Source organism: Poecilia formosa, unplaced genomic scaffold (assembly GCF_000485575.1).
Source record: "Poecilia formosa unplaced genomic scaffold, Poecilia_formosa-5.1.2 Scaffold129, whole genome shotgun sequence".
In the NCBI taxonomy this organism is placed as follows: Eukaryota; Metazoa; Chordata; class Actinopteri; order Cyprinodontiformes; family Poeciliidae; genus Poecilia; species Poecilia formosa.
Window position 1 is genome coordinate 849,265 of NW_006800068.1, and position 12,185 is coordinate 861,449.

The following is a 12,185-nucleotide window of genomic DNA, read 5'->3' on the forward strand; positions in this document are numbered from 1 at the left end:
TGAAATTACAAAACAGCATGGTAGTCATGTTACCTCAGGCAGCTTGGAAAAGGCATGATATTTGCACGCTGCAACATGAAACAAACCACCGTTTGAGTCTTTTGGAACTTAAAATGAAAACACACCAGGTCTGTTGCAACAAGGGAAGAGAAAGAATAGGATGCACAAGAATAGGACTGGTAGTTCTCATATTAGCGTAGCAAATGCAATAAAATAAACAGTTTAATTATGTTAATTTTGGCTTTTCTGTGCAAACACAAACTTAACAAAACCTTCATAAACACAATCCGAATGGGTGCTATCTCTCAAACTCCTAAAAAAGACAACAACAAAAGGATGAAAGAGTTGGACAAAGTCATTCTGTTATCAGCAGGAAGGTGAAAAAGGAGCATCTGATGTTTTCTGGTTCACTAATATACTGCCGAAGAGAATTCTGTTTAAATTAAGACCACATGGCTGAGAAGTGAGGCTTGCAATGTTATATGCAAATGTACTAAAAATGTTTTATGTTGTCCTGGAGCATATTTCTTTTAACTTGTACATCAAATTAAAGAGTTATTTTACACCAGGGTTTTAGTGCAGAACTCTACTTCCTGTGACAGCATTTTAAAAATGTTGTGCATAAAGCAACATCAAAACAAAACAGCACTGGAGGCACAGACAAACCACAGTTTCTATGATTACTCAGCTTTTTGGGAACATCACAGCTTCTCAGCTTTATCTCTGCACAGTTCAGCAGTGATAAGTTGAGCAACTTTCTTTTCCTGTAACTTAATTACTTATCGCACCATCCACTGAGGAATACATATTTTGCCAATTCTTCTGTGTAAAATAACTCATGTTCAGTTAGTTTGGACTGAGAATGTGAATGTCATCCGGATGTATGTATGTGCTTTGATTAGAAGATGTTTATGCTTCGCTTTTGCTTTGTGCTAGTTGAGGAAAAATAACTGCTGCAAAGCCAGTGACTTGATGCAGAGGACTTGATCTCCATAGATAGGAAATGATAAACTGAATAGATTAGATTTTTTATATTAGTCCCTTGAGAAAACATCTGTAAAGAAGTGAAGCTACAGAAAAAAACTGAACTGAATTTAAAATGTTTTGCCCTGATGAAGAAAAAGATCCCCACAGTACGATGCATCCACCACCATTTTTCACAGTTAGTATGATGTGTTCAGTGTGATGTGCAGCTCAAATTTTGTAATTTAGTTAGTTAGTTGACCTGAAAAGGTAGCTGAATGTACTGAATGAATTTAGAGGCATCAAGGGGTTAAATACACTCATGCCATGCTATTTATATTTATTATTCCTGCACTACTTTCTGTTAGTCTATTACATGAAATCCACAGAGTTGCATGACTGCAGGTGGATGAAAATACAAAAAAAAAATAGCAAGGGGTATAAATATTTTTTGCAATAGATATTGATAAACAGATTTAACAAACAAAAGTCTGCAACAGCCAGCCGTCTGAAATGTCAAATTACAGACATCGAATCCGCCTCATGATATGAATCAAGGCATAAATAACCGTCATCCTTCATCTCTCGAAACCTCTGTCTTCTGTTTACACTCAAACACTCATCCATTACCACACGGTCGCACGTGCACACTCAGAACACAACCCAAGTGTTGCGCATGCTGTGGGATTTCCATGGCCCGGTGCCCAGCAGTGCGTGAGAGACTCGCCCTCCCCCCTCCCGTTGGCATCTGGCGAGGTGACAGACAACGGTAACAGCGGTGGTTACTGTGGTGGGTACGGAGGAGGGCGCGGGGGCACACCGGGACAGCTCCTCTAACCGTCGGCGACCTCAAAAAGAAACTGTGGCGGAGCAGCGCGAAGCACGTTTCTAATTACCTCAATCGGCATATGCAGTGGCTGACACTGTTTACACGCACGATGTGAGAGAGTAAAAAAAAAACAAAAAAAGAGCAGGTAGGCTAATGTTTATACACCTGGATATACAGTTTCATTAAAACAAGTTCACAGCAGGAGTTCAGAATCCGGTCCGTTTGCTTTCTGCAAGGAGCAAAGACGCAAACGTATCGCCACAGCTTCTGATCTTCAAATGATCACGACTCAATCAAACATGCTAAACACGACCCACTACAATCTGTCCAACTAGAACTAGAATCCTATGAAGCTTTGTTCCAAGGAGACATATTTCAGGTAAGAAATCAACAGAAATGATGAAAAAACAAAACAAAAAAAAACTGCCAATTACGAGCAAGAAAGCATGTACTTAAAGAAATATAACGAGAGAAAGAGCACAACTGATCTTTGATTCAGTTGATTCGTCATCTCTTCCAAGCAAAACATCAAAGCCTGAAAGCGCTCATAACACAGTTAATAAACACATCATGACCGGCCTGAAAATTCAAAGATAGAGTTGTTTTTTGTTTTTTTCTGCTGAAAACATGCCAGCTGTAAGCTTGTGAAGATGAAGCAAGGGTTCATTTTCACAATAAAGCTTTTATTGCATGGAGCCTTTTTTCATTGCCTTTTCACTGATGTGCTTACAAGTAGCTTCAAACGAAGAACAGGTCAAGAACTAGCTTTGTGGATTCAGTCAACATTGTGCTTTTGTCTAGATTTTTATTCCAAACCATCAGAAAAATAAGGTAAAGATTCAAACTGCCTCATCAAAGGTGGAAAGATCCACCATGAAACTGATAAACCTGCTGATATGTAGATGTGATACAAACACAAAAAAGATTCCAGTAACTGCGAAGTTAATTACTTCTATTCTAATAGTATTGTACTGTATATTATTGGGAAGGGGAGGGCACTCATGTGAGAGAATGCAGCCCCCTCCCAAGCTCTGTAATGGGCCCCCGCCCTTCCAACACCAGCACAGCAGAGAGCGCGGCTCGGGACCCCCCAGAGTTGCCCGGCAACGCCAGTGAGACGCCCCAGCAGGTCGCCCACTCCGAGGTTTTATCATGCTGTGTAATTCTTTTGCAGCGGGAGGGACTGGTGCACTTCACAATTTGATGTTATCATGAAGAAAGACTGCATGAATAAACCTCGAAGCAAAATGTTCAAATATTGGCCTAGATGGGCCACAAAATTATGCAACCTGGATCTCATTCAGGAAGAAAATTTGTTGGCATAACTGAAAAGGTTATGCGTGTGTGTCTGTGTGTGTGCATGTGTGTGTGTGTGTGCGTGCGTGCGTGTGCGTGTGGGTGTGTGTGTGCAAGGTGGGCTGCAAACCAGGCAAACTTACACTACAAATGGGCCCAAATTATACTGTTAAAAGCTTGTGAGAGGATACCAAAAAGTTTCAAAGCCACGCCATTTCAATGGCAATTCTACAAGACAAGGAAATGTATTGAAACTTCTGAATTTCCACATAGATGTAAAAGTTCTAAGTGTAATTAGATCCAAAATGACTGTGAGGGTTCTCACATTGACCAGCCAGAGAGACGCTGAATGGAATTCAAAAAATAATCTTAATTTATTACAAAAAAGAATTGGGCCCAAAACTGAGGTCAACATAACAAACTACAACTCAGGGGGTAACACAAAGAACTCAAGCTCAAAACTGACCTAACAACTTAAATAGTGGCTGATCAGACCACTGCTGACACACAAGGGATAATTTAAACATGCAAAAACTTAAACAAATACAATACCAAATCTTTAAATTAAACAAACATTAGACTGAAACTACCAAATAGAAGAAACATTAACGAAATGGTCAAATTAAATTAAAGAAAACCAAATTTCCCCGTCCCCTGGCAAACAAATGGAACGGCCCGCTGAGGAGGTTTTGCCAGCCATATAAGGACGTCAATTAGCTGGAGCTCTTCTGTGACCCTCCAGCAGCAGCTCCAAAGGAAACTGGTAACTCAAAACAAGTAAATTAATTTGTTGCTTTTAACAAAAATATAAAGAACTGACAAATAAAGTTAACTAAATGTGTGCACTGCAAATAGTTAACTAAAAGGTCAGACTAATGAAAATAATTTTTAATAAAAATGTAAACTATTCACTAATTAATGTCTAAATTAATGTAAAGGATAAACAAATAAAATGATTACCATTCAGGTCTGCGTGACAGTAGCGTCAGCTGTCACAATGACCTAAAACAATAAATATTTTCAAATCTCCTCTATGGCGACATCCTTAGAACCTGTAATTTGATGTTCAATGTAAAATTTAGAAAGAAAGAAAAACACCTCTATGATCCACACAAAGCACATCTTCCAAATGATATTTTAACTTCTGCTGATAAAAGTGCAAAACGAATAAAAATGTGTGTTTTTAGGTGCAGCTTGCTTCCATATTCAGAGAATAATCTTGAGATATAAGAGTGACTTTAGTACTCAAGTCAACTACATTTTTCATGAAGCTTCTCTACCAACAACTTGTTACATTTTCCTACAGACTTTAACGAGGATGCAGATGTTCACATTGAAGGTGCTCAACATTCCCAGTCTGTGTTTTCCAGCGTTCTCGGCCAATCCTCCTCGTCTTACTCCGGGTCGCAGGCAGAACAGAGAGCGGAGCGTTCTGGCAAGAGTAGGGGGCAAGCCGACCTTTCTCTCAGTACGAATTATGAGTGTGATCTGCCCCAAATCCCTGCAGAGACTAACGTTTCCACTTCAAAAGAGTGGCTGTACGCACCCTGAATAATACCAGCCCACAAAAAAGCCATTCAGACACTCAGAGGACCTTCAGTAAACCCGGAAACCACAATGCTTAGATGATTTCCAATAGCCGAGGAGGGAAAACGCTCAGAGAAACAACCAGACTTTTGGCAAAAATTCAAATGAATTGAATCCAAGGGAATTAGGAACACGAAGAAAACAAGGTATAAATATTCCCTGCTTGAAGGATGGAAAATGGAATATTTACTGTTTTGGATTTTTGATATTCTGAATATTCTTTAGGGAGTCACAAAAGTTTTTATATATCTGAACTTTTTTTAGCATTTTGAGATGTTACAACTACAAACATCAATGTATTTAAATGGGATTTTATGTGGCGGACTGGAAAGTAAAGCAATGAAAAGCGGTCCCTTCAATCCGTATGACACGAGAAATCTTTTAGCAGGACAGCGACTCTAAGCATACTGCAAGAGATACCATTGAACGGTTGAAAATGACAAAATTCATTAAGTTAAAAATGCAAACATTTATTTGACATTTTTTTATATGCTCAAAATTTGTTTTTACATCACTTATAAAAATGGCTTCAAACATTTGCCAAATTAAGAGAAAAAACAACAATATCCAAATTCTTTGGTCATCAGTTTTTATTTTGTTGGCCACATTTTTTAAAATTATTTTTGACTTATTGTGGTCAGCGGCCGAACAAAATCTCAAGGGACACAAATGGTCCCCGGGCCACACATTGGACACCCCTGGCTTAAACAGGAGCATATTCATGAGTTAAAATGTCCCAGTCAAAGTTCACACTCAAGCTGATTTGAGAATCTATAACCAGGCTTGAGGACTGATGTTCTCAGATGCTCTCCATCTAGTGTGACTGAACTTGAACTATTTTGCAACAAAGATTAGCTGAAATACTTGCAGCTGTAACGGCAGCTAAGCATGCTTCTGCAAATATTTGAATCAGTGAGGGATAAACACAAACAACTTTTTATGAAACAACATTCGTAAAAAGAAAGAAAAATCCTCTCGCGTCACAATTCTAAACTAGTTTATGTGGTCTGGCTAATAAAACCGCAATAAAATGTGTGTTTAGAACATCAATGTTCGTGGTGTATGTAAACCTCCGCAAAGCACTGTAAACAGAATATTGTTCTGCAAATCTTGCACATTTTTCACTCTTGCAGTAAACATGTCAATCACAGCGACTCACATGTTGTGAAACCTTCGAGTCAAAATGCACGTAAGTTGATAAGAACAAAGAAGTAAAAACGTAGGAAAACAAAAGAATAACAAGCTACTGTCCTGAAATAGTTGAAAAGGACTGAATGCCAAGAGCAAATTCCTAAAATGATCGAGCATGTGGGGGTGTAAAGGTCAAGGTTTGAGGTGCAGAGTTCAGTGCGGCCATTATCAATAAAGACCTCCTGCTAGTGAGCAGCTCCTTGCACAAATAATTAACAAGCTTTTCAGTTCATTCGAGGATTTGTGCATCAGAGCATCTCGGAGCACTTTTTTCTGATTCGTTCAATGTACAGAGCGAAAGCATCTGTGAGCTGCAGCTCATACCGGGAGAATCATTTAAAGAGCAAAGACCTACCATTTCATCTACAGTCAAATAAACGTCTCCTTAAAACGTGAAGCTTAAGTGGATGGATCACACACAGGTCTGAATGCTTACACTGTTGCTAAAAATGAGTTTTCCCCTCGTTTAGTTGGGATGCGACCGTGGGTGAGGGGTGGGAACGTCCAGGGTGGGCACACAGACGGCAAGCAAGTTGTCTTTGACTTGCTTCAGTTAAAAGGCCTCATGGGTGAGATTGCGAGAGAGAGAGAAAAAAAAAAGTAGAAAAGAGAGGGAGAGAGCTGTCACTTTAAGCCATTAAGTCTCGCTATAAAACTCCTCCAATAAAAATGACAGCTGCAGCCCCCTTTTATTCCTCAAAAGGGGAGCAAAAGCTTCACATTGGGAACACAAAACTGGACGGCCGTAAAAGACAAACTTGGCCAAATGCTTTTGGCAGAGTAATTTTACCTCACACACACACACACACACACACCTCAGATACCACACACACACACACACACACACACACACATACGCACACACACACCTACCTCCCGGCTGACACACAACCTCTCCCTGTATTACCTTTGTTCCTGAGTTATTGCCAGAGCAGGAATGCAGACCATCGCCCCCCCCCCTCCTTCTCCAGACGCACACAGCCGTGAATCCCACTTTCCCATTAAAGACCATGAACTTCATTGATTTTGGAAATGAGGGCTGGCTAGTTTATATGACTTAGGTAAGTTCACGTGAACATAAAACGCGCTGCGCTTCATAAAATGAAAAGAAATGAACACAGCTATTGCAGGTGAAAAAAAAACATCAAGCCCTTCCTTAATAGGACTGAGGACTATTAAAAGCAGGTTTTTACATTCTTCTGAAGCAACGGCAGAGAATTAAATTCAGTGCATTGAAGTGGCCAGATAAGAAAAAAAGCAAATGTGTTGCAATTATTCTTTATAGATAAGATAATCATTTTTAATGTCTATTAAAAAAAAAATCTTGCTCATCTGATGTGCAGGCAGTTTTTTTTTTTATATGTAATGACAAGCTGCAAATTTCCAAGCATTTGTAAATTAAATTAATTTTGCTGAGTTTTACAGGAAAGCGAGTACCACAGGAGAGCAAACACACATTTTTCACTAGCAGGTATTTTGAATGGTGGGTTTACGTCTTTTAAATACATGCCAATCTTTTGAAGTTGCCAACAAGAAAACTCTAAATTGAGCCCACTAACTCTGACCAGTGTCCATGTGAAGGCCCACAACATGATGCTGCAACCAGCATGGTCAGTGGCTTTTGTTTTTGCAATTTCCCATAAAGACCAGTTGCTCTGTCCATGTCAGACAGACTAACGCTTCCTTTCAAATGAACTGTGGATCTCAGCAGCTCTTCTGGAGCCTCCACGGGCCTCTTGGCTGCATTTGTGATACTTGTTCTCCTTCTGTGGCCTGTAAGTCCGAATTTGTTCCACTGGATTTTATTCAAGTGTACCAGAGAGGAGAGGACTACATATAAATGCAGGGAAAATGTAAAGATTTCTTTTCATAAAAGATGTTTATGTGACAAAAGTGATTCAAGGAGTGTGAATACTTTTGCAAGGCAGTTGAACTCTGCTGTGCTCAACAGCTCTCTTTGTCTCTCAGACTATTTGTTTCTTTCCTGACAGACTGTCATCACCACCATCCTCCGATTTGCTTTGACTAAAGGACACATTCTCCTTTCAATGTCACCCCTCCTCTCTTTGTAGTTTAAAATCACATGTGTGGAGTAGTTTGGATCAGGCAACAGAGCACATAATACTGAGCATCCGCTGCAAAGGCAGGGTGCTGTCAGCCAACAACCAATCTATAATTGTAAAACGTGTCCGCTGTCGTTTCAGTCGGATGCATGTCAGAATTTCAAATGCAGCACAACTTTGGATAATTACGTCAAGCAAGTGGATAATCAATAGAGTCAAGGTCTTTGAGGATCGGGGTGTCCTTGAAGAGGCCAATTAAACAACTGCAGCTCAAGTGGTCCCTTTAATGGAGAAATCCAAGAGATGAATGATGATTTAAAGAGGAGAAGAATCACAATATAAAAGCTGCTGATGAAGCAGAGAAAGATTAGGTCCAACTCGGATGGAAAAGAGCTGAAATTTACACCGATCCCTTCAGTGTCAGGTAAGGCTTTTTCTGTCAGTTGGGCAAGTTTGGCTGCACGTTCAGACAGTCTGAAACTTGAATCAGCACCAGCGTGGACACACAATACAGCGCACCTGGAATAACAGTCTGTCAGTGTGTGCGGCGCTAGCGGTTCAGCGTGTTTCTGGGAAGCCGCAGAGAGGGGTGCTGGGGCAACACCGTCAGCAAGCAGAGGCTGTAACTGAAGAAAGCCGTGGCCGGAGCCTGTTTGCTCCCTGCGAATGCAGCCTCCCCCTCTGGTGCAAAGGGAACAGGCAGCTGATGAAATGCGTGGAGGTGTAACTCGACGCCCTTATGAGAAAGCAACAGACACAATAACAGAGGGGGGCTCACCTGCAGCTCTGGGCTCAGGTTTGCCACAGAGGGACAAGGGTCCGCTCTGTTTACTTTGACTAACTTACAGTGGAGCTGGGCATTAATGATTCACAGTGCCGTGTGCTTGTGTTCGCTCAAGCAGCAAACTCAAACAACCAATTAGTACAAATTAGAACCGATCTCAGACTATTGCATTTACATTTTGAACTGCCTCCGTCCAATTCTTAGGATGTTCTGCAGCTGCTTAAAGCTTTTAGCTTAGTTACACCTGATATCTCTGCACTGGCACGTTGTTCGGTAAAGAATTCGATTTAAGATTTTAGTCTGGATTGTTGAGGCTTAAGGGCCCTTATACATTTCTAAACATCTGCATCCCCCCAACAGGACCCTGAGTTTGCTAGAGGCTAAAATGGTTGTGTTATGCAATTACCATAATTATTTTCTACCTAATCATTAGATTAATCAAAACTAAAAACTCCTGAATTTCTTTTTGTCTAAAAATATGCAACAAGCATCAATGCAAGGAATGCAACAGCAATTACTTTGATGCATTGCTTTTTAAACCATTTGCAATCATATAAATGTCAGGGATTGACCAGCAGAAGCTCCAGCACAATTAAACTTAATTCAAACTTTTTCTCGTTGAGTGTAATTTTATCGATGTGAAGAATCATAAAAGTTACATGCAACAAATACATGCGTCAGAATCTAAGAAAGGAAAATTGTATATACATATGAAAAAACTTTTAAGATCTGAGTAATAAAGCACCTACAACGGCGTAAAAAAAAAAAGAAACATCTTGCACAATGATCCATGCAAAGATTAACTGCACAATTCCCATCCATAAAAGCCGTCCAAATTTAAACTATTGAGCAATGTGCAGAGGTCATTTTCGTGCAGCTGATCTGAGAATGGGTCTATCTTTATCTGATCTCAAACTCTACTTTAAGTTGGAAAAAAAAAATCGCCTTTACATTGCATTTAAACGCAACAACCGAAACCCTCCGAAGCAGTATTTCCATCTAAATATGCCCTAATCATTAAGATCTAAGAAATATTCAGCGGTCCGTTCAAGTTAGAGCTTCCTTTTCTGCAGCAAAGTCTTAAATTGGTTGTGTCCAACAAGCTATAGCGCAGGAAACGAGGGAATATCTGCAGAAATGGTTGCAAATACAGCTGATGCATTGTGTCAACAGTTAGTTCGAAAGTTTAAAGTTGAACCAAGTCGATTTTGATGCGGCGCACGCGACCTCTGCGCGCAGCGAACCTCGAGCGCCGTCAGTCCGTATCAAAGTAAAATGTCATCAACTCACACAGCAGCTAAGTAGTCAGCGAGTCGGAAATGTGTTTGTTTTAGCTAAAAACCTGCGGATTACGATGTTGTTTTTGTGCGAATTAAATGCGGCTCGCGCGTCTGGCAACTCGCTCCACGCGCTGTCAAAAAAAAAAAAAAGGTAGAGAAAAGGGGGCAGCGCGCGAGGACACGTTTCGCGAGAAACCTCAGAGAAGGGCTGTTATAAAAACCAAACACCTCGCTCATAACACAGTGAGGCGAACTTACCCAATGACAGGAACGGTTTGGTTTCCATGTCGGACTCGGAGGTTAGCTCATGCCAGCTGAGACGACCGCGTTTCGGGGAGTTTTCTCACAGGCGGCTGCTGGAGCAAAGCGAACCGGACCTGGGCGCTGCTGCTCCGGCTTGCTGCTGCTGCTGCTGCTGCTGCGGCTCCTGTGGCTGCTGGGGGACCTCTCGGAGGAGAGCGGACTTGACTCTGAGCGGTAAAAGTGACAGCGTGGTGTCTGATGATAATATCAGGAGATAACCTAATGTTTCTGCCTCTGTTTGCACACTCAGCTGCTGGTCTCTCTCTCTCTCTCTCTCTCTCTCTCTCTCTCTCTCTCGGTTGTACAACAACTCCAACTACTGGAACAGCGCAGCAGAAAGGGACCTGTGCAGGGGGTACTCACACCAACGCACGCCGCACTGCAGCGACGCAGGCGGATAGACATGAAAGGCTCGTTGCGAAGTTTGGAGTCAACATGGAAGACAAGGAGCGCATCGCGTACCGTTTTCTACATCAGCCCCTTCAGCTCTGCAGCAGCTACTCTTGTTCTGGTCACCTGTGTTGAATCAGACACAACTGTTCAACTTATGTCTCACACAACTGCCAGAATCCGAAGTGGATCCACATCTGCTCACGAGTGTTTTATTCACTTTGATTAAGAATAATAATAAAAAAAAACATACATGTTCTACATTTATGCCTCTTTTAACACTGTGTCGCATTACAGCCAACTCTAAAATGTATTTTCAAGTGGATTTCAAGAGGATTTTAATATTTAAAATAGTGCAGAATTGTCAGGGCAACTGAAAATTTGCAAAAAGTGCATATTGTGCATTTCTGCTCACCCTTACCGTAGATCCTTAAAATGAAATTCGTTGCAACAAATTTCTTCAGCACTTTGCAGAACCATATTTTGCTGCAAGCTCTTCACTTCTAAAGACAGAAACGTTTGAAAGTTCTTTGTTTTACAGCACAGCTAAAGTTCAGTCAAATGGAATAATGTCTGAACAGATTCCTGGTTGGAATAAATGAATGAATTCAGACCTAATTTCATTCATTTAGGTCTGAATGAATTTGCTTTGTTCATCTGCATCACATTGTAGCTCTGGCTTTATGTTACGGGTCGTCGACTCCCTGGAAGCATTTTTATAGCATCATTCTGTCCAACCTACAGTGTGTTTCATTCTGGGGATGGTGGATTCTGGATGATGTGAACTGTTAGCTCTCCAACAACAGTTGTCCTGAGCTCCAGATCCCTGCAGGACCTCCAGATATCATGGGCTGTCTGAAGGCAGTCAGCTGAAGTGGAATCAAAGGCATCAGACTAAAAGTGCATGAGTGCAAGTCACACTTTTCTGATTTTTATTTGTATAATAAAAATAATACCATGTTCTTGATTTATTTATTATATAAAATCATAATAAGACCCACTGTTAAGTGTGTTTTACCCTGTTGCTACAATAATTTAAAATGAGAAAGAGTTTGTCCTGATCCCTATTCGCAGATTTACTCTAGGCAGTTTTACTGCATCACTAAAAACGTTTTAACAATCATTAGATTATGCTATCTTTTGACATTTTTAAAATCCGGCCAATTGTTATTGCTCTGACCGAGCTTTATCTTCTGTGCTCATTTTGCTTGCTACTAAACTTGCAGAGCTGCATCTCTCACTCCTTTCTTTACTGGACTCCTATTTTTGTTTTCCACATGTATTGTTTTGCCTCCGTGGAAATAAAATATTCCAGTTTTCAATACTTTCTTTTGCTGATTTTATCCTGGTCTGGTTTATAAAGCAATGAGACTGTCTTTAAGGGTTTTTGGGGCCATTACTAATTCATAGAGCTGAGGTTTCTTCAGTTGGGCGGTTTTGTTCTGAAGTTACTCACTCTCAGTTTGAGGTATTAGGAGGAGCAAAGCAATAACAGAATA

At 40.7% G+C, this 12,185-nt stretch overlaps 1 protein-coding gene and 1 long non-coding RNA gene across 3 annotated transcripts in view; one reads left to right on the top strand and one right to left on the bottom strand.

Annotated features, from left to right (window-relative positions):
- rxraa (retinoid X receptor, alpha a) overlaps nucleotides 1–10,331 on the bottom strand; it is a 116,515-nt gene extending 106,184 nt beyond the window's left edge. For both annotated transcript variants that reach the window (XM_007561626.2, XM_007561625.2), the window contains exon 1: nucleotides 10,252–10,331. In XM_007561626.2, the coding sequence (XP_007561688.1) occupies nucleotides 10,252–10,279 (28 nt within the window). In that variant the 5' untranslated portion in view covers nucleotides 10,280–10,331. The remainder of the gene's footprint in view (nucleotides 1–10,251) is intronic.
- Nucleotides 10,332–10,369: 38 nt separating this feature from the next.
- LOC107837273 (uncharacterized) lies at nucleotides 10,370–10,949 on the top strand. Its single transcript, XR_001663293.1, has 2 exons — nucleotides 10,370–10,470; nucleotides 10,625–10,949. It is a non-coding gene; the product is annotated as an uncharacterized LOC107837273 (long non-coding RNA).
- Nucleotides 10,950–12,185: the final 1,236 nt, after the last annotated feature.